This window comes from Propithecus coquereli, unplaced genomic scaffold, assembly GCF_000956105.1.
Source record: "Propithecus coquereli isolate 6110/MARCELLA unplaced genomic scaffold, Pcoq_1.0 Scaffold201, whole genome shotgun sequence".
NCBI lineage: Eukaryota > Metazoa > Chordata > Mammalia > Primates > Indriidae > Propithecus > Propithecus coquereli.
In genome coordinates this window covers 2,376,582-2,404,033 of record NW_012145079.1, presented here as the reverse complement: position 1 = coordinate 2,404,033, position 27,452 = coordinate 2,376,582, and the positions used below count along the sequence as shown (strand labels likewise).

Here is a 27,452-nt window from a genome sequence, read left to right as displayed (position 1 = left end):
CCACCAGTCAGCTACATGGTTAATATCAGTTAGAAGGTACGAAGCTACTAAGAATAGTTAAGAGGAACACATCATTAAATGAAGAGGATTGAGTCCACGGAGGCCCCAGAGAGCTTAGAGACTAATTGAAGAAGCAGGAGTTCAACGCGTGAAAATCCCTGTAAGACCCCAGTGGTATGTAGCACTTAAACCCAGCCCCGTGTGCTACGTCGGGAAGAAAAGAGCACACTCCAGTGCCGTGGAGACAAAGAAGGAGGTTGTGAGCGTACCAAGAAAAACATCTTGGGAGGAATGAAGGATGGGCTGGATTTGACCTTAATTTAAAAGCTGTATGATCAGTTTTGAGCAGCTTATCAATTAGATGTGTGTTTAGAAATAAAGGATGAGGCAGAAAGGATGTTTGCAGTTAGACTATGAATGGCTTTAAAAAATTTTTTTTTAAAAAAATAGTTTTTCGAGTTTGGTAGTGATCATACAAATAGTAGACTTTTAAATTTTTGTTGAATAACCAAATAGTTGATGAAAGTTCTTCCCTATAAAAGATTTTCAGCTACTGTAGAAAGATTAAATTAGCAAAAAACACCTCTTGCAACTCGATTAGAATAATGTATCCTGGCAAAACAGATGCTAAAGTGTTATGAGAAAGTCAAAAGGGAATTTCGTAGCTGGTACATCAACCACATAACGTAAAGTGAGACAGCGATGCTGTGTGTGCCCCGGCGTGATGCAGGCGGAGGGCTCAACGCCGCAAACTCTCCTCAAAAATTGAACATGCAGGCTGGGCGCAGTGGCTCACGCCTGTAATCCTAGCACTCTGGGAGGCTGAGGCGGGCGAATTGTTTGAGCTCAGAAGTTCGAGACCAGCCTGAGCAAGAGCGAGACCCCGTCTCTACTAAAATTAGAAAGAAATTAATTGGACAACTAAAAATATATAGAAAAAATTAGCCAGGCATGGTGGCGCATGCCTGTAGTCCCAGCTACTCGGGAGGCTGAGGCAGGAGGATCGCTTGATCCCAGGAGTTTGAAGTTGCTGTGAGCTAGGCCGACGCCACGGCACTCACTCTAGCCCGGGCAAAAGAGTGAGACTCTGTCTCAATAAAAAAAAAAAAAAAAAAAAATTGAACATGCAGCAAAGTGAGCTCCCGGATCTAATTAACTAGCTTTCAGGAAACGTAGAGGGTAGAAAAACATGATAAACAACATTAACCTCGTTCAGAAAGAGGAAATTCTAGCTGGAAAAGACCCAGTTTCTTCAACAAATGGCACAGAAAGAAACAGGGAATGAGAAAATGTTGTACAGTCAGTGAAACTCAAGAAACCTGTCGAATAAATACCCTCTTTGTGAGAACTTTGGAGTCTTATTAAAATAACACACAGGAAATATATGTATATATTTGAGACAATCGAGTCTCAAAAAATATATTTTTGAGACATTTTTAACATGAACTGAGTATTAGATGATATTATATAACACATAGTTCTTGCTGGTTAGAGTCACATATTGGGTTAAATGACAGAGGGTGTGAAACTCTCTTATAAATTCTCCAGGAAAAAATGGGGGAAGTTGGGCTGGATCTAAGTGAGCAGCTCTGGGAGATGGACGGTACACGGAAGTGACCTGAGCTCCTCCGTCCCTCTCTTCCTAACACAACAGCCTCGGGGGTTGTTTGTTCCAGATGGAGCTGCTACAACAAAGTAGAGGGCCACCTGGCCCAAATCAAACTTCACAAGGGTAAGAAATAAAACTTTCTTGTGTTGGGTCACCGAGATGATGGGGTTTTACTATTGCACCAGTTAGCATTAATTACCTTGACCGGTAAGAAGTAAGTAAGATATACGCCCCGGTTAGTAAAATGGGTACCTGCTAAATGCAACCATTTTCTACTCAGGACAGTGCTATATACGAAAATCAGCTGTTTTCAAGGAAGGTACAAAGTCCAATTATCAAAAGTGGGAAATATATGTCTGGAGTTTAAAAGAAATAAGAAATAATCATATTCATGGAAAATATTACTGAAATCCTGGAAATGTTTGGCATCTTCCAGGAAGAAAGTAATAAGAAATAAGAGAAGGCAATGGAAGGAAAGAAGACATTTGACTTCCAAGGTCACTCCAGGCATAGAAATCTGAGTCTGGAAGAGAGCACGGAGCTGGAAAAGGCTTTTATGTGCTGACTTGGTTCCCTGAAAGATCACAAGCAGGAGAGCCATCCTTCTAAGCCCCTCCATACAGGACTGTAATGTGAAAAAGGAATAAATTTCTCTTCTGTTAAGCCACTAAAATTATTTCTTACTGCAGCTCAGCCTAGTCTAACCCTAAACTACGAAGTTGCTGCTACTGCACCTTCTGGCTGCAGCAGTATAATGCCTGAGCTCCTATCCAGGCATCAAAAAGGGACCAACAACATTACTGGATACAGAGCCATACTGTGCCTGCTAGATCACCACTAGAAAAATGGATTTGTCATGTGCTGCTGCCTCTCTCGTACATAATTCAATTCCATATTCAGTTCACACACCTGTACATCTCATTGGATAAATTTAATAAACATTTGTAATGGCAGCTGCAAGGGCGTCTGGCAAAGGTGCATTTAACCTTTGGCACCCAGAGGTTGGAATAAATTAGGGATGAGCTGATGTTTTCTAGAGAGACTAAGCAATTCATTCAGGACTGTTCTACTCTCATATGATTGGGAGATACCACGCAGAAACCACAGAATGCCCAGAGAAGTGGTCTTTCCTTTGCAGCATCTTTCCTTTCCAGTAGCAATGACTATGAACCTCTCTAAGTATATTAACCATCCAAAGCCTTTGTAAACACCCCTGTCATGAAATCCATAAGATTTTTTTAAGTCGGAATATTAGTGGACTGTAATTCTATTATCAAAAGACTATGTGTGCTACAGAAGATTTTTGGAAAGTGGCATTTTATCACCAGCATCCTCCCCAAATTCATCAATTTTTGTAGTCCCAGAAGGCACATCCATCGTGAGCTTCAAATATGCCATATGCATCAATACCATCTCTACATCCACCCAATGTAAAGGAAGCAAATACGCAAAGACAGGTTATTTCTGTCCCTCATTTGAAGAAGAAAAAGATGAATAGAGCTCAAAAGATAATGGCTACCTTGCTTATGTCCCAGGAATAAAAATAATCTAGTTTTTTTTTTTTAAGAACAGACATATCAATATTTTGAAAATTATTAAGATGCTTTTTTCTTTTTTGCCTTTCTGAGTACATGATGCTTAAAGTATTTATTTTCCATGGAGTTTGGGGTAAGGTACAATTAGGGTGTCCTGGAAGGAATGTAAAGAGCTCTGACATTCGACAGTGGGATTTTATAGCAAGACAATAACCTTACAACCAGGCAACTGTCTGTATAAAGGACTGTATACATTGCTTTATTTTCCCCTTTAAGGCATTAAGGGCCAGGCTTTGCTGGCTAGATCATAGTTTTGTGTAAGGGAAAGCCAGACAAGAAGAAGAAGAAGGGGTGAAAGCTTGCCAATTCCAGCATCAGAGAGCTGTGCGAAAGAGGGAACTGGGGAGGGGTGGAGGGAGAGAAAGAGAGAAAGGAAGTGCGGGGAGAGAGGAGGCTGCATTAGGTGAGTGACATCAGCAGCAAGAGCAGAGCAGGAGGGGATCTTGTCCTAGCCCCCATTTCCCATTTAGGACTCCGGAGAGAGATCACCTCTCAGGGAATCCCTGCTCCAAGTAGGGCACAGCCAAAGACGCTTCGTGAACAGTGTGTGTGATGCCAACGACCACTAGAAACTGGACTGTCCCAAGGTTCGCTGTGCAGTAGGAAAGACTGGTCTTCCCCACCACTCCATTGCTTTAGATTTGAGAGACGTACCGGTCATAACTCTGACACACTTTGGCACCGTGACCGTGGGCAGGCTGCTTCACTCCTCTGGGTCTCTATCTCCTAGTCTGTCACATGCAGCGATTCAAAGAGTCTCGGGGACCAAAGAGTCTAGGGTCCAAGGGGACCATTGTGAAGAGGAATTGGGAGTGGGGACAAGAAAGGGGCCCATGGGTGATGCCCCAGGCCCTCCTTCCATACTGCAACCAGAGGACCTCCGTGTTTGTCCATTGTTTATACAGTCACATGTCTCTTAACCACAGGGATACAATCTGAGAAATGCACTATTAGGTGATTTTGTCATTGTGTGAACCTCATAGAGTACTTATGCAAACCTATATGGCATAGCACAGCTTCTAGGCTACTCTCTGGTACAGCATGATACTGCACTGAATCCTGTGGGCGACTGTAACACAGCGGTATTTGTGTATCTGAACATATCTAAACATAGAAAAGATACAGTAAAAATATGGCATAATGGTCTTATGGGACCATTGTGTTTGCAGCTCGTCATGGACCAAAACATCATTATGTGGCACATGACTGTCCTGGGCTTCACTTTAAATTTTTATTTAAGGAATATTTCAAGGCTTTAAACATAATGGTTAAAAACTGCTGGATTGGATGACCTCCAAAGTCTTTTTCAGGTTTCATCATCTACATTTCCTCCAGTTCAGACTTCGTTTGCAGCATCTCCCCCTTTTCACCATCTCTCAGTGGCCTTCCATGGTCTTCTGGCCACTCAGAGCCCCTTGGAGTGAACATTCACCACAACCGACACTCAACCTGCAAGCACCTACCAGGGTCGGAATGTCTGTATCCCCTCAAAACTCTTAAGTTGAAATCCTAACCCCCAAGGGATGATGTTAGCAGGTATGGCCGTTGGGAGGTGACTAGAGCCTTTGTGATTGGGATTAGTGCCCTTGTAAAAGGGACCCAGAGAGATCCCCACCCTTTCCCCCATGTGAGGACAGAGGGAGAAGGCACCGTCTACAAACCAGAAAGTGGGCCCTCACCAGACACCAAATCTGCTAGCACCTTTGATCTTGGACTTCCCTGCTCCAGAACTGTGAGAAAGAAAGTCTTGTTGTTTACAAGCTACTCAGCTTACGGCGTTTTGCTATAGTAGCCTGAACAGACTAAGACAATCTCAGCATCCCTGGTACTACCTCTAGGCCCAGCAACAAAGGGGCAATGCCTGTGACAGCTGGGGACTTCACGCCCTGCTTCAGCACATGGACAGTGCCAAGCCACACCTGTTGTTAAAACAGGAAACCTCCTGATGGGGGCTGTCTGCACCGGCTTAAATACGGATGGGGATGATGGGGGACCCCAGGGATGTACCACAAGGAGAATGGACACTTGTCTTTCCAAGAGAGGTCACCTACCCCTCCTGGCCTTGCCCTCCCTTCCAGCTCCCCTCCTCCAGAAGAAAACAACTTTAGCCTTCTTCTAGGGGTGGGGAGTGACTGTGTTTTGAATATCAGCCTTGGAATTCACATTCTGGAAGAGCTCTGACCCTTTCCTGATTCTTCTTAAGGGCTTTGCCCCAAAATGTACTTACCTTCAAAGGATCCTCCATTATTAATCAGTCTTTAGTGACAAATATAATAAATGACCTATTGTGATGCTAAGGGATTAATGAAGCTTAATGCTCAGGAGGGTGGAATCATTTGAATCCCCCAGGAAGTTTTCAAATACATCTCCCACAGCACCAAAGATTCCGATACAGCTCTCATACCCCCATTCCCAGTCTACGGGGGGATGCAAGCAGGCTGTTCATTTTAAAAAAGAGGTTCCAGTAAGTGAGAGAACGTTTACCTCCAGCAAGAAGTTTAGCGTTTGCTGTACATTGCCAGGAAAGATTTGCATTTTAATGCAAATCACTGAAGCCAAAAAAGAAATAACTGTAAATTTCTGCAGCAAGGCTAAAAAGAGATTTTTTGCTGTGGACCAGCAAAATGCCCTTGTATAAGTAAGTCCTCCCTCATAGGTGGCTCTCAATGCTAGAGGTGCCCTGGCCTGTGTTAAGTCTGTGTCATTGTACTTAAGATGTGAGGCTACCAGTTAAGTGTCTAAATGGTATAACTTCATGGACTCAGATCCCGGCTGATGTGGATGGCCTATGCTAGGTTCCTGCCTATGTACCTAAGTCCTCAATTCCTGCTAAATGGCAATGACTTAGTCTATAAGAAAAAACATATGAACCTCAGTGAGTCAAAAATGAGCACTGGAGTAGCCGGTAGAATATACTACAAGATTCATAAGCTGTGGATTATCCAAAAACTATATGCTTTCACAGAAAAAACAGGTTATAAAATTGAAGATAGAGCATGATCCCCATTTTGCATTGTATGTAACTGATGCATCCGTGTTGACAGGATGTGTGTGGGGGAGGACGGAAAGGCGGCGGGGCAGAAAGGGGGTGGGGCAGGTGAGGGTCACGTGGGGTCACGTGGCTAGTATGTGTGGAGTGTGAAAAGGCGTGTGAAGCTTTGTGCCTCATGTGAAGTCCTGGGCAACACAGTGGGCGCCTGCACTTCCAGAACCTAAAAGTCTAGTATTGTAGTCAAAAAACGGAACTAGAGGGCTCTCTCTATTCCCTGGAACTCCCTTCCCCCAAGTAAAACTTGATGATGTTTAGAAGCAAGGATTTTGGAGTCAGACCTAGTTTTAAATCCTAACCCAACACTCCCCGGCTGAGAGACCTTAGGCAAGTTATTTAACCTCTTGACATCACTTCCTCATCTGTAAAATAAGGATATATTTTGGCATCCATGAAGGGCTGAGTACCGTGTAACTGAGAGAAGACAGTGAATAAATAGTAACTTTAAAAAATTCTAGCCCATTTCTCAAAACTGATCCTAACAGGAAATTGCACCTTGGCAACAAAATAACCTCCAACAAAGCAATTTTTAAAATGCACCCGCATTCTATGGCTTCTTTATTTTTAACAGGTTGTTTAGGTGTGTGTGGGGAGGCACGGGGGTAGAGTACACAAACAATTCTCGATTACCTGTGGCTCTTGGGACTAAGAACAGAGTGAAAACATGAAATCCCCAGGATGATGCTCCCCAGGGGCTTCGACCAGCAAAACCTTTGGCAAGCATTCTCCCTTGTAAGCAAATGAATTGACTGGAGCTTGCCGCCTCACGGTGCCTTGTCCCACCCTCTGACAAAGGTGCTGGGAGGCTGAGGATTGGCCAACCCGCCCAGCAGGATACACAGCAAGAGCGCTGGGCTGTGAGCTCAGTGCAGTTTGCCCTATGGGGTTGGCGACATGTTTGAGGCTGGAAGCCTCTGTGCCTCTCTTGTCCTTGACGTCTAAATCAATCACAATGTTCAGCATTATGGAGTTTGGTTGCAACGATTGGAGATTTAGCAAGTAGCTACTTTGGAATTATAAAGCAAATATGCAGTATAAATATGAGGCCTATGCCACTTTACAAATTATCTAGAGTGCTCCTTAAAACAATTAAAAAGTAGTTTTGAAATCTTAGTCTCAGTCACCCAATGATTTCCTCTCCTGCTGCAAGAAAATTCTTGCTATATGTCAGAGATAACCACTAATTAATTATAGAAGGCTACTGCAAAGTTGGTTATGTTTTTAAATATAAAAGCATAATAGTATACAGGCCTCACTTTTTCCTTTTTTTAAAATTTTTTCTTTTGTAGCCTCTATAGCTTTTCCCTGCTGATGCTATTCCAGCTGTGGAGTTACTGCTGCATGAATAGTGTTGGAATTCTCACCGCTTCTAACTGCTGGCTTCTCTGTGAGAGTATCTAGGACTCTCTAAGCAATGCCTGGCCGCCTCAAGAGGACCTCAGGCTCTATTCGAGAGCTTCTTGTGGTTATCATAGCTGACGCCACCAATACCCTCTAGTATATTCATGGGCAGAGGAAACACGATCGTGGAATTCTTCTCGGTGGCGACCGTGGTTAACGTCTGCAGGTAGCGCAGCTGGAGGGCTATGGGGGACTCGGCCAGCACCATGGAGGCCAACTTCAGAGATTTGGAAGCATTCATTTCTCCTTCTGCTGCAAGGACCTAAAATGACAGAAATAAAATAGTTGAGAAACAAAAGTTTTCAACTGTGACCGGTGCTTTCTTTTTCTGGGTGTGCACTGACGCCTCTCTCCCCGGCCCCAGCGTCACCCGGGTTTCATCTACTTACTTCTTTGGCAAGGGCAGGAGTTTCACATCCTAATGTGATTAGGGAAATTCGAGGAGATTAGAGGAAGTGGGGAAAGATATTTTACAAATTGGAGGTCCCTGGATTTCACTTTCAAAGAAAAATAAAAGCACTGTCTTTAATTCAAATGAATACTTGTCATCTACCCTACTAATGCCCTTGAAGCTCTTTGGAGCCCCACCGCTCACTGCATTTGTTTTCAGAGAAAGCTGAAATTCAAGGCCTCTGGATTTTTTTTTTTTTTTTTGCAGTTTTCACTTATCATAAGAGATGTTTTTATTTTATTCTGCTGCCCCCTTAGTCTCATTCTTACAAAGAATTGTTCTCTCAGCTCTTGATTACAAATAGTAGCAAGTGCCAGCCTTACAACATACATGAGAAATCTCCTAAGTGCTTCACTCTCTTTTCAGTTCTCAGACTGCCCAGGAATGCCCTGGGCAGGACCCAGCTGCCCCAACTGTGGGCATTCCTGCTGCCTGTGTGCCGAAGTGATCTCTCATCCCTCATGGCCAAGTCCCTGCTTGGAAGGTGCTGGAGCTGAGCGGATAGACGAGATATGAGTAAGGAAAGAGGGCAAAGAAACACCTTCATCAGCTAGATTCCCAAGAGGGTACACAAAGGCTTCTAATCTCAGTTGGTTTCTGATACTTCAGGAAACCTATCCGCATAGACATGAAGGCTACAGATCCAACAGATTTAAGGACACTCAGCACCAGGGTGCACTTACATTTTGTAATTCTAACCTGGTTGTATTTAATCACCCCCCCCCCCCGTTTCTTTGGGTTGGGGGAGACAGAGCCTTGCTCTGTCATCCTGGCAAGAATGCCGAGGCATCATCATAGCTCACTGCAACCTCCAACTCCTGGGCTCAAGTGATCCTCCTGCCTCAGCCTCCCGAGTAGCTGGGACTACAGGTGTATGCCACCACACCTGGCTAATTTTTTCTATTTTTGGTAGAGACAGCGTCTCGCTCTTGCTCAGGCTGGTCTCAAACTCTTCAGTTCAAGCGATTATCCTCCCACCTCAGCGTTCCCTGCTGGAACAACCCCCACCGCCCAACCCCTCTAGGATTATAGGTGTGAGCCACCGTGCCCACCTAATTAACCCTTTTTAATCCAGTAACATTTAATATATTAATACTAGAACAATGATGTTCAAAAGACAGGCACCAAGCTGGCTACATCCACATCACCAGCTTTATAAAAATGTAGGTTCCTGAGCCCACCCAAGACCCTGCTTCGGTGGGTCTGAAGTGAGGCTGGGAATTGGTGTTTTGTTATGTTTTGCTCTGTTAAATTCTCCGTAGGGAATGCTGATGTGCAGCCACAGTTGGCTCCCACTCTGCTAAGTTGCTCAGTGTATTGCTAAACATCCTCTTGCCCCAAGACCTGCTATCAAGCTTCCTCAAGGTCCATTGAGCTGCTCGTTACCTTTTAGTTCAGAAAAAATTCCCAGCAAACAAAATAAAATTGTTTTTCTTAAGAAAATGATGGAGAACCCCCAATCTTCCATTCAAGCTCTGTCCCAACAGCAGCTGGCCCACCCTCCATGTGTAAACCGCTCGGCCCTTACCCTGGCTCTGGCTTCCCGCGTGGCCTCGGCCTCGGCCGCCATGGATCTTTGCAACTGCGGGGGAATCCGGACATCCTTGATTTCCACTCGGGCCACCCGGATCCCCCACAGCTCGGTGGCATCATCGAGCAAAGTCTGTTTCCAAATGGGAAGAAAAGACTGATCAGAAGATAGAGGATGTGGTGTGCATCTCTGATACGTTTTACATTTGTGAGATAAATTTTTCTTCTTTTTCTTTTCTTTCTTTTTTATTTTTTTGCACATGTAGCATTTGGAGTGAGATAATTTGGGAAGGGAATAGAAGTTAACACTCTTGTTGATCACTTTCTGAAATTTAAAGTGAATCTCACGAAGAATTCAAGAACAAAATCTGACAGATCTTTTAGGGGGCATCGACCAGCAGGATCTACCCCAAAACCACCCCTTAGGAGGTATATGACATTCAGCTAAATGTGAGCAAATATCCAAATTTGCTTGTCACTGATATGAAGCATTCAGCTATGCATGGGCTTCCCAGACAGACCTGGATTTTATCCCGGCTTTGCCCTTTGCAGCCCTGAATCATCAAGCCAGTTTCTTAACCTCTCTGATTCTGAGTTTTCTTACCTATAAAAGGTTTCCCTTTTATAGGTTTCCCTTTTCTTACCTATAAAATGTTGTCATGAGATTTGGAGATAGTACATATATCTCTCAGTGCCTAGCAATGACTAATGAATATTATTATTATTGGGTCTTTTTGAGATATTATTTACCTTGTTCCGTTTAACCTCTGCCCTATGGCCAGTTTTAAACAAGTAGCAAGGCATATTTTCTTAAAGCAGAAACTGCCTAAAGTCAAAGATATTCTTCTCCTTTGTAAAAGCTTAAAACCATTGAAGATGTCTTGCTGGTTATCGTGGAGTGAAGAATATCTTGAGAAACAGTGAGATCAGAAGGGTAGCTCCCCCATAGGAATGGGGGACAAAGATCTCTTCTCCCAGATGGCAAGTGACCCCTTTGCCTTTCTGTGATGCTTGCAGGACCCTGGGAGAAGGTGAGGCCTCACATGAAGTCAGTGACCTGGCCGTGGATGGGAAACATTTGAGTTGTCAGACTCACAGGGCTTTTACAAACACTGTGAGGAGTTACAAAGAGCCAACACTAAGTCATAAACGCTTGGGGTCTTTGCTCTAGTTTAGGGACTAGAAGAGAGAACAGGAAGGACTGAAGTTGAATTTCCTCCTAACTTACAGAAAGGGGGCTCAGAATCAAAATGTAACTGAGCTAAGAAAATACAGAAGCGTCTATAAACTAGTGTGCAAGAAATGAGATCGATACCTGGTACATCTTCATCAATACTATAATTACTATTACTGTTAATATCATTAGTGATATTGGTGGCATGAGGTAAGAATTTCCAGAGATGGCAGGTCCATGCTGTCTCAAATGAATCCTCTTCTAACTTTCATACTCCACTTAAATGTGGGAATATCTGGGTTGCCAGAGAAATGGCTACACTTCAGAAGTAAGCTAAACTAAAAATAAATCTGATCTCTAACCTCTTCAGAAAAGGCCAAAGTGTACGATGTTAATTCCTCATTTTGAATTCCAGAGAAAATGGATAAGGTGCACAATTTCAATGACTCCTTTCTTCTACCCAGATATTTAAATCTATTCCCCGTGATAATAGATAAATGAAATCCCAACGGAAGCTGATCTCTCTAGAGCGGTTGTCTGTATGTGTGAGTGTGTGCAGATGTGCAGGTGGGAGGTGGTTTGAACCGCTCTGTGATAATCACTGATAATAAAATGAATGAGTCAGAGGTGCAGGCTATCAGTTCTTGCTGTCTTTACCTGGATGCTATGGGCGATCTCCTCTCGTCCAGCTAAGATCTGGGACAAGGTCTGTGTCCCTAAGACATTTCTCAGAGTGGTCTGAGCCAGCAGAAACGTGGCTTGGTGGACGTCATTGACGTTAGCCACTGCCGAGACAGCACTGTAGATTCTGTAATAGACGACTCCATCCACCTGCGTAGTCACCGAGTCTCTGGTGAGGATCTGTAGAGCAAGAACAGGGCAAAAGCACGTGTTGATGACTTTCACAGCTATTGACAAAGTGACAGCCAGCCCAAGAGCCCCCCTCCATAAAAGGAGAGCACTAGTGACGATCACTCTGCAGTCACCTAAAACCTGCCCTGGCTTGAGTAGAATTATCTTCCTAACTGATGCAAAATTCCTCCACAGGTGTGGTCACACCTACCCTGTAACTTTGTCTTAGGGAAGTCTTATACTCCAGAGGCAAAAGCCCTTGATTTGCCGTGATGAGAACAGGCACTTTCGGTTTAAAACATAATAGTAGAACCCTTCTGGCATTTGACTGTCTTCTGTCTTCTAAGCAGAGGTAGAACACTTGTTTCCCTGATGCCTGTGATCTTTTTGGTTTTCGGTTTTTATCAGACTTGACGAAGCAATGCCACTTAGAAAACATAGATGGCACCAGAGACCATGCTCTGTCTTCAGGTAATGACAAGTCCATTTACGTTATTAGAAAGGCCGGTACCTGCAATTCAGCCCCGCCCCTGACTTCATTCGCATTCGGCAAAACCAAGAGTGGTAGTTTCAGGAGCCACCTAGGGCGACTCGAGTGGGTCTCTGGGGCTATTCAGTTCAGACTCCACCTTAGAGTTTAAAAATACACTGTAAAATTGTGATTGCCCATGTTAACAGGGAAGAAACAGGTTTTATTTCTAGTAACGTATCTTTAACCAATGTTACCTCTTGTGGAGGAATGTTGCAAGTAACCGTTCGGAGGTCAACTTTGACAAACACATCTATGCAGGGCAAGATCAGGATCAAACCTACAAAAAGAAGAAAATTGGTTTAAAATTTTGCCCCACTGAAAATAACTACAACAAATAGTCTCATAGATATACGGTACATCATTGTCATGGGGCAATATATTAATGAGTTTCCCAGATGATCTCCAATATGAATACATAAAACTTTGGGGAAAATAGTTTCTTCCTATTAGTCAGTGACTGAAGAAAAGTGGTTGCCTACGAATTAAAGTCTTTTGGTAAGAAGATAAAGATTCTTCATGTTAATTTTTAGATTTTATTTTTATAAAACAAGCTAGTTCTATCCCTGTGTCTGATTTGACATTAGTTAAGAAGAACATTTTTTAATTAAAAAGGAAATTCGTTTTCTTAAAATAAAGATACCTATAAGCAATATTCAAGTAATAGACTTTTGGCCTTGAATATCAGTCGACTGTCAACATTCTCTGGCATCTTCAATAGTACTGAAGGAATATTGAGTGGAAATCTTCCCAGGGTCTCAGATTCCCCAAAACCAATATATTGCAGAACTAACAGTTTCTCCATAGCCATGTTCTAGTTCAAGTACAATGGCGTTCCAAAATTGTAACCACTTTTACTTCTCTCTGAGTTGTGAAGTATTGGGTTCAGCCTAGGCGGAGGAGAGATGGAGGATACTCTTTGGAGAACCCTGAGAATCCTTAACATCACCCTGGCGAATGTTCTTTCTCGACTTCAAGAGTTTCAAAGATCAGAACCACAAGGCATGTCAGCAATATGGGGACACTAATCCATTTCCATTTATCAAGAAGGTGTTGTGTTATTGTTTTTCTTTTCAGAACAGAAACAAATTTTCGGGTCGAACACCACAGGGCTGTTAACATCAGCAAAAAATGCTGCCAAGGTGCTTTTTCTTTTGGTTTCTAAACCTTCCTGAGACCTGCAGTAAGAATTTCCGCCCAACTTACTTCCCATTTTGGTGCCAGGTGACTGGTTAAGATCATGGCCTTTAGAACTAGGGAGAGCTAAGTCCCAGCCCTACCACTTAGTAGCCTTGGGACCAGGGAATTTTCTGAGCTTCGGTTACCTAATATGTGTCAGACGGTAGTGAAGATCAAGCATGATTTAACATGATATTGAAATAAAGCACTAAACACAGTGTCAGATCTCTATCTAGTGCTTATGAAGTGGCAGCTCTTATTATTAATACTTTTATTATTAAAGAATAATTCGCAGTTTATGAAAGTGGAGAGGTTTTCCATGAGCAACTTGGTTTGCTTCCCTCTGGTACTTACGACATTCTGAGGTAACTCGTTAACCCCAGAGACACATATGACGAGAGTTGTTATCCTGGGACACTTAATGGCGAAATCTTCTGGGAAAAATTATTTAAAAGAGATAAATTTTTCTCTAGAGTCCTCTAAGTTACGGCTATTCTGCTTCTCTTAGATCCAACTTTATTTTAGCTTCAGCCCACCAGATGGAACGTAACCGGAAAATGGTTAGCTTTGCTCTGTGATACCTCAGCTGGACGATTCTAACACTTTTGTTTTGCCAAACTTAACATCCATAACAAGTAATTCTTGCCCTCTTTTTCTTAAGTCCTTTATGAAATTAGACAAGTAAGATAATACTGAAAATGGCCAATCTTCTTCACAAGCTTTTCCCATATTTTTTCATGAAATAGATATTTGAGTGCCTCCCATGGTTTATGGTTAAGAGCGTAGCACACAGAGCGTTAGGTGCATGAGAAAGTTCCTGCCCCCAGAGATCTTACAGGTGGAGAGAGAACGATTTATTCACATAAACCATAACATGGGGCGGAAAGCAAATATTATATTGTTTTTCATGTGCCCGCTATTTTGATAGCCCCTCCTTTCAAGAATATTAGAATTAACCACATGAAATCACCATTTTTGTGAGTCAAAACAAATATTAGCAATTTCATATGGTTCAACAAAATACGCACTAAGAGAAGTTATGAGTATTAAATCAATATCTTACTTCTAGGGAGTGGCATCCTCACCCCCATCTCTGGCCAAGTACAACAACAACAAAACAATCCTTTTATGTGACCAGTTTGGAACATTTTTCTTTCCAAGGTTGTAGATAATGGATGGAAATAGATACTACGTTAGGCGTTAGAAAGCCCGAAACTTGTCTTTACTGCAAGGATAAGTTGGGCAACGCATCAAACCTATGTTGGCCTCCGATTCTTTATTTTCAAAACCAGGGGATTTGACAAAAAGAGCTGTACAATAGCTTCCAGCTCTGACTTTCTGCTAATCTACTTGCCATGAGAGGCAACTACCTTTTGCTTTCCCATTATCCCTTTTCAAAGAGAATCAAAAACCAGCTCCTTGAATACTCTGCCTGAACAATTCAATGGTCTACATCACCCATTTACTTTGTCTCCCATCACTCCTCCCACATTCTCCTAGTGGCCCTGATAATAAGCCATGTTCCTCTGCTCACATTCACTGAACCTCTCAGAGGGAGGGTGAGGAAACAGGTTCCCATTTCCAAACTCTCAAACTGGTGGTCACCACCATTAACTTCCACAATAGGGCAACTTCCTTCTCTTGTACAGAAAGGCAAGAACACCAGCTTCCCGTGATTTTTCTTTGACCTTCAATAGGCGGCAGCTGGGAAAATGTCAGAGACTATAGCAGTAGTAACAAGTGCTCCTGGTCATTGGCAGGGGCAGCCAGTGTTATACCTGGACCTTTGGCTTTGCCAGCTTGGATGCGTCCCAGTCGGAATACAATGGCGCGTTCATACTCCTTAATGATCTGAGAGATTAAGGGAGAGCTTTTAGTCTTCATGGTTCATCAGTTCCTAGGAAGAGCCCAATTCATTTCCCAGGGTATTACCTTTAAGCACATCCATATGGAGATGGGGAAGGTAATGATCATCAACAGGAAAGAAAGGGAAAACAGAATCCAGCCGCACACACCAAGCCGTTTATTGTTGATGCCTAGGGAATGAGAAGGAAGCAAGTCTGTAATTGATGGGGTTGGTACACAAGCCTGCCAGCTGCATGGGCGAGGAAACTCTCCGGACAGCTGGCCATGCTGGATGTGTCTGAGGGGGAAATCTGAATCCATCCTCACCCATGAATGCAGCTAAACACACACACACACACACACACACACACACACACACACACACACAAATGTTTATTCAGGTATTCAGGCTTTTAGAAATTAAAATTGACCCATCCCTTCCAAAAAAAGTCTCATAGCAATAAAGAGCGATCGACATCACTACATGTATATAGGGCTGTCATGAGTTATTATTCTCAAAACACATAAAACAATGTTTCTCACAATGGGATCTGTGGACCACCCACACCAGAATCATCAGATTATCAGATTTCTGGGCTCCTGAATTCTCCAGGAGAAGTTCAAAGCAACCTCTAAGGTAGGTAGGTACTACTATCCCCAGAGGGGAACAATGTGGCCCATGGGAAAACATTCTGAAGATGCCTTGGGTGTGAGTCCCTATTGTGAATTCTCTCACTTGCCAACTCTACGGCCTTAGGCAAGCTGCTCAGTCTGTCTGAGTTTCCATTTCTTCATCTGGAGGATGGGGATAGAAGTTACCTACCTCTAAGGATTTGATGGGGATTAAATAAAATTACTTTTACACAGCTCTTGGCCCATACGTTAACATCTACATTTATGAATACGTATTACTAATAGTAATCCTATTTTACAAGAATGTTCACTGCAATTTTATTTATAAAAGCTAAGAAATAAAGTTTCACCCAAATCCATCAAGCGTATAATGGATAAAGTTGTGGTATATTCACACAAAGGAATATTACTCAGCAAGAAAAAAGACAAACTGCCATATGTAAAATACCGATGCATTTCATAAATATAATATTGGGCAAAATAAGCCAGACACAACAGGACATACTCTTTGATTCCACATGTAATAGTACATACTGTATGATCTGACTTGTGTGATTTCATTCAAGAACAAGTAAAACTATTATGTTTGAAGTAAGAGTAGCAGCTATCTCTGGGTAGTGGGGCCGTTGGTGGTTGGGGTATTAACCTGGGACTTGCGGGAGCCTTTTGAGGTGCTGGAAGTGTTGCATATGTTTATGTGGGTGGTGATTACAAAGGTTTACACACATTGAGCCTGTGGAAATAAATGAAGACAAACCAAACCAGAAAAGCAAGCCTATTTATTCTGAATCTGCTGTACCAAGGGAGTCAGCCACCGTCACTTGTGTTTCTTCGGAGACGCAAAGGCAGGCAGAGGAGTGGGAAATCTTTAGCGTGGAAAAAAGGGAAGGCTCGGTGTGCCCCGATTGGGGCTGTTGGCTTGGGGAAGCTGCAGGCAGGCTACCCAGGAGCCGGGCATCCTGTGGGATTGGTTAGTGGGGGGCATATTTGGCTTTCGCTGATTTTTCCTAAATTGGAAACAAGCAGCAAATGAGGGAAGCTGTCAGTTATTCATCAAATCTTAGCTATTTGGGGATGATTCTTACAGCAGTTATTGTTTGGCTTCTTGGATTGTTAGGAGAGATAATGATCTGCTTCCTGCAAGTCTGCCTTACAGCAAGCTGTCTTCCTGGGTTGCTTATTGCAGACCAGGGAGTTGGTTTCTTGAGCAGGTTGCTGCAAGTTGTGGGTCAAAGTTATATTTTTATGTACGATCTAGCCAGTGTCTGTTTATATATTCAACGTCTCAAGCCAAACACTTAAGACTTGTACATTTTACTGTTTACACATTATATAGGTTGAGCATCCCTAATCTGAAAATCCAAAATCTGAAACGCTCTAAAATTCGAAACTTTTCAAGCGCTGACATGATGCTCAAAGGAAATGCTCATTGGCACATTGGGGGTTTCAGATTTTCGGATTAGAGATGTTTAACTGGTAAGTATAATACAGATACTCCAAACTCTAGAAAAAAAAAAAAAAACAAAATCCAAAACGCTGCTGGTCCCAAGCATTTCAGATAAGGGATACCCAACCTGTACCTTGATCCACTTAACAGCGAGGTGACATCTCACTAGTCACCAAACCTGCTTAAATCCTAGTTTCCTCCCCTGGAGCATGATAATAACGACAGTAATAGCTAGTCATGAGGCTGAGATAAAATAATGCACTTAAAGGAATGGTTTGTGCTTCCAGAGCAGTAAAGACCACATGTTTCCCAGGGGAAAATATAGTGTGTGGCATGAAGACCACCACCCTCCCTGGGCTTGGGGATGAGTGTTAACAACCCTCTCTCTCTGTATTCACCTCCAATCCTGTAAAGATACAGTCAGTAAAATCAAACTTGAGCAACGCACTGGTTCTTTCTCTAGAGAGTCAATGACTTCGAGCATCAAGCATGAAATCTACAGTAAAACCTTAGGGGTAAACATTATCTTTCATCCCCTGTAATTCATCCTCCCTCCTGCCTTTTTCTCTAAAATATGCACATTAAGCTTGCATTCAGGAACACTTTACAGGCAAGTACAGAATTGCTGAAACGAAAAATAGTGCTACTTAAAATGTGATCTTACTCTGGCAACTTCACCAGCCCCTGGAAGCTTGTTTGGAGGCACAAGCTCAAGCCCCATCTAGACCTAAAGTATCAAAACTTCTGGGGTATGGCCCAGGAATCTGTGTTTTAACAAGTTCTTCAGGAACATTCTGTTGCATATTAATTTTGAGAAGAGCATCTAAGATCTAGGTGATCTAGATTTCAATTCACCTTAACTCTTAAAAAACGAAAGAGAGAAAAAAGGAGGCAGGAAAGAATGTCAAAAGCTAGTAAGTAGTGGTGTGGTAGTAAATGTCTAACAATTGGGTCTCTGTGGGGAAAAGTCCTAATTTATAGCACTTCCGTGGTATCAATACTTCCCCCACAGGTGAGACTAATGTACCTTTGTGACGTCAGGAGCTTGGAGTTGGGAAGAAATGCACCCAAGCAAGAGGCTTGCAAATGCCAGTAGGGGCACACTACTGCACACGGCTTCTGCTGGAGGTGATAACAAGGACTCAGCTATTCATAGAATTCCCTCGCCATTTGGAAACGGAAATGTCTGTACTGCTTAAGAGACCAAATAATATTGCCCTGTTAATGTATCCAAGTCAGTGGTGAGCAAGGGCAAACTTGTCCCCCAAATCTCAGAGAATGATCCACATCGCATCTCTCATAGACTCCAAAAGCATATGACAGTACTGCCACAAGTACAGGAAATCAGAAGTTGTAAAAGGTACGCCCCAACTCTGTTCATTCTGAGATAGTGCTAGTTTCTCACTATGCTAAAAAATCAAAACCAAGAAAACTCATGAGTGCTTTCAAATATTTCACTGATAACGCAACTTCAATCATGCCATCCACCCCGCTGAAGTCTTAACGACCTGTTCCGATGGAAATGAACATGTCTCAGGAAACTTCTTGTCTAAAAAGATAATGAAGGGGACTCTTGACAAGACCTCCCACTTGCGTTACCAAATGATACTTACTGCCTCCGGCATGTCCGTGTTGCTATGCCTACTTCCAGAGAAAAGTTTCTTTTCCAATTCAGGTAAATGTCTCTAAATGAATATTTTTTCTTTTACAAATGAATAATGCCAAACACGTTCTCTGTTTCCTACTTGTTGTACTATGGCTTCTTTGGCCACACAAGGTACAGAGCACAGGTTAGATCACACAGACTCACACACACGTGCACACATATGCACAACATTGTCATTATCACTTTCCGGACAAGTTTTTAAACTCTCCAAGAGTCAGTTTTCTCATCTATAAAATGAGATTATAAGAGGACCTACCTCAGCATTATTGCAAGATTTAGAATGATAATGCAAGCAAAATGCTTTGTAATACGTAATTGTCATTAGTATTAAGGATGGCAGTTGGTTCTTAGAGGCTAAGTTTTATTTTTCTCAACTTCTCTCTATTGTTAAACATGGTACAGCTCAAGTCAACTTTTCTTTTTAATCATAGCATCATCAGATGATATTTGAAGATGGAGAAAGTCAGGCTCTTCAACACCTTTGCTATTTAATGCCAAAAACATGAGTGCAAAGGTAAACACCAATTCTATCTAAAACTGAAGAAAAAAAGTAACTTATGGACTGATGTTCAAGAAGGAAACCAAACCAGCATAATCAGTGAATCCAAAATCTTGGGCTCTAAATGAAATTGAAGCCAATTTCAGTAAGTATATCCCTCGCTTCCTCTATAACTCTCTATAATACCACAGCTTCTGTTTTTTGCTTAATACATCTAAAACAAGCTTCAGACAGGAAAAAGGAACTTACCCACTAAATTCTCTTTATCTTGCTTCTCAGGTGTAGACACCCCAGAATCCATCTCATTCTTGAGAAGTTTTATACGTGGCAAATTTTCATGGGTTTGGGGCCAACCCTGGACTCCAGGCAGCAGCCCAGACGAGCTTGGGAGAGGGAAGAGGAGGAAGACAGTACGAGAGAGTGAGAGAAGTTGCTTCTCTTTAGTGAACACTCCAAGGAGCAGTTTCCCTGGTGAAGGAAGCCTGGTAACATAAACAAAAAGATTTCTTCCTTGAGTTCAGCCTGCTCTTGTTAATAGAGAAAATTTGAAAGAATGCGATCTTCTAGTGACATTGCTTCCTATGTCATTATGTAATTTTCTCTGTCGTTTATATTTTATAAAATACTTCTGTGTAGTTTGTGTAATTTTGTTCACCACAATGAGCTGTTTGTTACGCAGGGCAAGTGTACCCATCCTTATGTTTTAGACGAGGAAATTTAATCCAATTCATTCTACACACTGCAGTGAGTGATCTTTTGAAACTCAAATCTGATCATGTCACCATCCTGCTTAAAATAGTCCAAAACTGCCAACTGTCAGTATGGTAAAGACTAAAATCCTAAGTGTCACACAAGACCCCGCAGGTCTGCCCCTCCCTCCACATGTGACATGCCCCTCACTCTCTCAGCGACAGCTCATTGTCTTCCATTGGTCCCTCCAAAGCTTTACGTGTCTTCCTGCCACAGGGCCTTTGCACATGTTATATGCATAATTATTTGGCTTGTATCTGTTTCTTTCCCTACGCCAGGATTTAGCAAACTAAAGCTTGCCAGCCAAATTTGGTCTAACACCCGTTTTTGAAAAATAAAGTGTTATTGGAATTCAGCCATGCCCTTTTGTTTCTGTATCGTCTATAGCCATTTTTCCACTACACCTACAAAGTTGAGTAGCTGCAACAAAGACCATATAGAATGCAAAGCCTAAAATATTTACTATTTGTCCCTTTACAAAAAAGTTTGCTAATCCGTGCCTTACACGATGAACTTCCATGAGGGGAGTGACTTGGTCTAATATTATTTACCATTGCATCTGCAGCATTTCAGTCAATGCAGGCACACAGCTGATGTTCAGCAGATATTTGTCAAAGGAATGGATGAATCATTTGCCAATGATCACAGCTCACAAATGGCAAAGCTCTTTCTCAAATCCAGGTCCTTAGGCTCTTGTACTAGGACTCCTTCTTTCACCACATCACTCAAAATCAAGGACAATCTTGAGCTTATTCCAATACTGAAAACACCAGTTTTATAATTTTCTGATGTTCAACTCTCTCCTATCAGTATACCAAATAATATTTTGTTTTCCGTTGTATATTATTGTACTTATTGTATTACATTATCTTGTTAAAACAAAACAAACCAAAAAATATGTGCTCTTTCCCTGGTTGTCTTGCCCTTTCTAGTTTTTCTTCTCCCAACCACCTAGTTATTTTCCTCTTAGCAACTTCATCTTTAAAAATTTGCCAGATTGTGGGGTACTTTTGCCAACTACTTGATAATCTTAATTGCCTTCCCCACAAACTCAAATTGCAGTAATAACCACGGCTGCCATCCACAGTTTGTAATTGTAAGAATTAATAGAGAGTATGAGAACTTTAGGCAAGGAGGCCAGAAACACAGATTACACAAAACACACAGGAACACACAGGCGGAGTCGGTGTCTGTCTGCCCCAGGACACTTGCCTGTGCATTTTCCTTCAACACCCTTGGTCATGGCTTGAGGTAGGAAGCACAGGGGGTAAGGCAGCAGGCTCTGGGCTCACACTGCCTGGATATAAAGAAATCCTTGCTCTGTCATGAACCATTGTGTGACATTGGGTAAGCTATGTAATTTCCGTGTGTTTTATTTTTCTCATCTGTAAAATGGGCATGATAATTGTATCTACAAAACAGAGTTGTCTGTGTGAGAATCTCATGAAATATCACATGTGAAATACTCAGAATAATGACTGGCATTCATAAATGGTAACTATTATTACCATGAATGGGAGCCAAGCTATATTGCTCAGGACTCAGTGGCCCTTTCTCTAAAATGGGAAGATTGAGTTAATTTTCACGATGTATCCCTTTTCCCCTGGTTTCAGGTGAAAGGAAGCTGGACCAGAGACTGATTTGGTATGTCAGCACCGTCACTCACTCTCTTCTCTCCCTGCTCTAGTGCTACTCCAGTTTGCTGCAAACTTGAAAACTTGAGGCCCATTCCTGGCTCTGTATTGTCAATACGTAAATTCCATCCTGTTTCTTCCTGGCCTCTGCTCGATCACCACGTCATCCTCACTTGTCTGACCAACCGCTCACGGAAAGAGCAATGGGAAAACTTCCTGTTTCCACCAGTTCTCCTGACCAGGGCAAAGACAATCTTTGCTTAGAACTGGCCGCTCCTTTCCCTTTGAATCAGATGCCCCTCTCCACAGTCACGCAGCAAAGTGTTCTGGAGATGCTAGTTGAGCTTATTTCTAAATACGTTTACTCTTCTTATTAGCCAGATTCCACTTATGCTAGCAGTGCCACTCACTGAGTGAGGTGCAAGGTTCAAAACAACACAAACAATAATTGTTCCCTGGGGGCCGCATGAAAAGAGCCTCGAGGGTACTTGCTACGAGTGCGTCCCCTTGGAAGATGACTAAGCAACTGTTTTTCTTCTTCCTGCAGAATGTTCCAAATATCTCAGCCTAGAAAGCAAGAATGGTTTCAACAAGTAATGAGCACCTATGACAAACTGAATCCCCACAGCGGGGCCTCAGGAAATGAAATATTTCAAGTTTCCTCCTTCTTTGCCTATAAAATATAAACTATTAGATGCAGATTCTTAGCATCTGTGGAATATTCTCCCCTTTATCAGGGGAAGTGGGGATAGGAGAATTGCTAGATGATGCTCCCAATGCAGATTTTTCGGTGTGTGTCTACACTTTCACTCTACCAAGTCCCGCACTGGTGAAAGTCCTGACATGAGGAGGGCTACGTTTTTTAAAGGCCTGATTCTATTCCCACTCTTGACATACAGGGCGCCTGTCCCTAAGCACGCATACTTGCTTTTCCCTGAATGTTCACCTTAGAGCACAAACCCTCTCTTGAGACAATCCGTTCTAGCCTTAGACCTTTTTCCTTTCCTAAGCTCTGGTCTCAGAACATTCTTCAGCCAGACATCATCACCATCATTCCCTGCTAAGATGGACCCATGTGTTCCGGGACATTTGCTGCTTCCTTAGGAAAATATTCCCTTTTCTTTAAATGAAGAAGTTCTCTGATTTCATTATTTTTTCACCAGTACACATCATACATTCTAACTCATTCATTCTTATTTATTCAATTCTTGAATTCCCACATTTTTAAATGACAAATAAAGTCCCCAGATCTGTAAGGATAGTTATAGTGATAACTCCCCAAACTGCAACTCTGGCTTAGACCTCTCTACAGAATAATACACATTTTCAACCGTCAGCTGACTAAACATCTCTACCTGGACGTCCCCCCAATTAAATATTCTACACTTAGAAAGCAATCTACTGAATAAAGAAATTTTTATTATGAAAATATTGTTGATACATTTGAAATAATATATACAACGTATGCATGTGTATATACCATGTGTGCATGTATTTGTTTAAAAAGGAAACAACCATGAACATACCACCTACCATCACAACTGTAACATTGCCAGTACCACTGATGCTACTTGAGTATTCCTCCCCAGGTCTCATCCTCATCTCTCCATAGCCACATCCATAATTTTGTTGATTGTTCTCTTGCTTTTAAAATACAGGTTTTTTTAAAAAAATCATATATGTAACTCTAAACAACGTACTATTTAGTTTTGCTTTTGACTCGTGTAAAAATACTCATGTAATGTTCTGTGGTCGCTTTTGATATTCCATATTACATTTCTAAAGTTCATTTACATTGTCATATGAAGCTATCGCTTGTTAATTTTCAGTGCTTTTTAATAAATCATAAATAGGCCACAGTTCACTTATTTGGATATTTTTAGGTTTTTATTATTATAAATGATGCTACCATGAATATTCTTGTACATGTCTCCTGATACATGTACATGCAAGAGTTTATCTAGGCCCTAAAATCAAGCTGTATACATCCAGAAATAGAATTGCTATATTTTATGTTCAACTTTACAAGATTGTTGTAAACAACTTTGCAAAATTATTTTCTGAAGTGGTTTGCATCAATTTAATCTTACTAGCAATGTACAAGTATTCCCTTTGTTACATAGCATTGATGCCACTTGATATTGTTAGACCTTTTAGTATTTGATAATCTAGTCAGTGTAAAATAGTGTTTCATTATAATCTGAATTTAGATTTCCCTGAATTTTAATGAGGCAAAACAACTCTTACAAGGCTATTTACAATTTGTGGTCTCTCTGTGAATTGCACATACATGTCCTTTGTTCATTTTTTTTTTTTTTTGGCCTTTTTCTTACTAATTTAAGGGTAGTCTTTATATATACTTATATATACTTGTTATATACAGGTTGAGTATTCTTTATCTGAAATGCTTGGGACTAGAAGTGTTTCAGATTTTGTTTTTCAGACTTTTTGGAATATTTGCATATACATGAGATGTCTTGAGGTTGGGACCCAAGCCCAAACAGTAAATTCATTTATGTTTCATATACACCTTATAAACATAGCCTGAGGTAATTTCATGCAAAATTTTTAATAATTTTGTGCATGAAACAAAATTTGTTTACATTGAACCCATGTGGACAATCTGGGTTGTTCAGCATCACCATCATTCCTCTCAATTTATATGGTACCGATAAGCAATCATTTTCTTACACTTACTCATATATAAATACTTAACAGTAAAAAGTATGACATATTATTAATACTTACCCTGTGATCAGGGTAAGTAAGCAGCACGGTAGCATCACCGGAATACCCGTACCAGCTGTTAAACAGCAGCAACAGACGATGGCAGGCTTTCAGTCTCCACCTACAATGCTGTATTTTTATTAAAAGGCTACTACACCTAGTATTTTTTTTAGGTGAGAAGAAACATAAGAAGCAGTTGAGGGACCAGGAAGTGGGCCCTCTAGGGATTAAGGAGGCATTCAGTGGGATGGCTTTTTAAAATGTTTCCTCCGGAGTCAGCTGTCTTATTAACAATGGTTTTTGCCTTGTAAGCATCTCTTTGATTTTACAAACTGACATGATTTCCTGTTCTGTTGTAAATGCATGTTGCTCTACTCCTGCATCACACATTTTCATGCTGTCCTCTACAGACACGTTTTCCGCAGTGCTAACAATGGCATCTTTATCGTCACCATTATGATAATCACCCTGATTCAGAATCATTTCGGCTATTTCACAATTTTCAATGAATGAGCAACTGGAGCCTCATCATGGATGTCAAAAACTTCTTCAACATCCACTTCTTCCAATTTACTGATGGACTCGAAAGGTGTATTTTTTGCATACTCGGTGGTCATGTGAACACCATACTCTTTTGTAAGACATCCCACACGTACATTGCTGTTCAGTAAAAAAACTCTCCAATTCCACACTATAGATAAACATAAATGCTTCCTCTTTTTCTTATACTAATACAGCTATCTGCAGGCCTTTTTGACATTTTCAACAATATGTTTATACCACCGAGCAGAAAGTATGCAAAAAAAAAAAAAAAAAACCCCAAAGACAAAAACCCAGTAATGCATCTAGGCATTGACCCTACGTGGGGCACTGTCGAGAGCCTGGCTTTGGTGCATCCAGCCTGCACATGCCACTTTACCACCCTTTGTGGGCATGTTTGTGTAGGGGAATGCGGGGATGCACGGAAAAGATACATTTTAGTTGAAGGGGGCTGGGAAGGTCTTTTTTTCCCTAGGGGATGCCGAATAAACTGCATCATGCACCTGGGTTTTAACTGCAACCTGCCACATGAGATTAGGTGTGGGATTTTCCACTTGTGGTGTCATGTTGGTGCTCAAAATGTTTCAGATTTTGGAGCATTTTGGATTTTGGACTTTTAGATTAGGGATGCTCAACCTGTATATAAATACATCAACACATAAAGTGTGTACACAAACACACACACTTTATACATTATATTTGTATTTAGCATCATAAGGCCTCGTCTGAATACAAGGACCTTGGGGACACTTTACTTTTGATTACCCTTCCTATTTTACTTGCTAATGTTCTTCAATGTTTAATCTTGTAACTGACTATATTAGACATCATTTACCAATAAGTTGTGTCACCTTTAAAAACAACAAAGCCTCATTAAATTTGGAATGAAATCTTTTCTAAAATTCTGATACCAACTATATTTTATAAATACACAGACTAAACTTAACTGGCAAATCAAATGGTGAGGCTTAAAATTAAGGTTAGTCAATTAAATGCGTTAACAGCTTTTGCAAAACTACAGGCCTTCACATAAAAGGAACAGAGAGGAGCACAATCCTCACAATCTTCGTTTTAGGGTTTCTGCAGTAACTATCCAGTTTACTTTCTCTAATCCAATCTCCATGCTACAGCCTAAGTGATTTTTCGAAAGCACACTCTAATATAATGCATTTCCAAACTGTTAACCACACAACAAATTCCCAATTCCTTGGCATGATTTAAAGATCTTTCAAGATCAGGCCCCTCTCTTGCTATTTGGCTTTATTCAAACTACACATTACACTACTTCCAGGTATATGTTATATTGCTATGCTATCCTGTCACACTTTGTGCCTTTATAAATGATGCTAACTAGTACTCATCCTTTAAGACTTCAATGTCACTGAGAATATTCCTGGACACCGGCAGGTAGTAAGTTATTTCTCCCCTCCCTGCCACTAATGTGTGCTCTCAGCACTTGGTAATAGAAGTATTCGTGTAAGTGCTTGGTTCAGATTTACCACTTGCTTATTGTGTGTGACCTACACATGTTGGCTTCTTTGTCTAGTGTATTAGGTTACTGGTACTTATCTCACGGGGTTGTGAAACAGATATATAAAACTAGTCCTCAGGAATTAGTGCCCAGGTTCCAAAAATGTTCTCTTCACTTTTATATGAAATTTTCAGTTCTCAATATGTGCAAGACGTCAGGGATACATTAAAGGTGAACAGGACATAGTTCCTCTGCTCAAGGGGCTCACAGAAGCAGAAATATATCTCATACTAGCAACACACTATATAAAGATTACTCATTCAATAACAATTTTCTGAATGAATGGTCAACATATGTAAAAGATACAATATAATTTTAGAAAGTTTTATGAGTATAGACTTAAAAAGAACAAATGACAACCTCCAGCAACTGGTATCAGATTAATTACAGGTTACATTCTGTGTTCAAAGATAATTAAAGACATAAATCAGTCTGTTCAAGTGTTGCTTATGACTTTTGCATAAGATATTATTTAAAGGAATGAGCAGTCAGTAGTATAAATTGAGTTTCAACTAAATTTGGACAAAAATGTTCAATATATTAACTTTAGCATATACAAAAAATTAAAATGCCTATCCAAGAATATAGTAAAACACTTCTAAAATAGTTGTCATATTCATAAAGTTTATTTAAAAAATTGTTAAAAACCATACAGGAATATTTATTAATAATATACTTAAAAAGTCTGTTCCCTATTTTGAAGGAAAATACATTAGCAACATCTTCCAGACACCATCTTTATAAAAGTAAAACTTCTAGATGCTGAAATGTACTACAGTAGATTCTATAGTTTACGCTTTTAATCACAGGA

At 41.2% G+C, this 27,452-nt stretch overlaps 1 protein-coding gene across 1 annotated transcript; it reads right to left on the bottom strand.

Annotated features, from left to right (window-relative positions):
* Nucleotides 1-6,777: 6,777 nt before the first annotated feature.
* On the bottom strand, nt 6,778-19,895 carry STOML3 (stomatin (EPB72)-like 3). Its single transcript, XM_012643832.1, has 7 exons — nt 19,709-19,895; nt 15,302-15,405; nt 15,148-15,220; nt 12,388-12,470; nt 11,467-11,670; nt 9,634-9,768; nt 6,778-7,916 (listed from the first exon to the last, which is right to left on the bottom strand). Exons 1-7 carry the CDS (start codon nt 19,758-19,760, stop codon nt 7,692-7,694), a joined length of 876 nt encoding a protein of 291 aa, XP_012499286.1. The 5' UTR covers nt 19,761-19,895; the 3' UTR covers nt 6,778-7,691.
* Between the last annotated feature and the right edge of the window lie 7,557 nt (nt 19,896-27,452).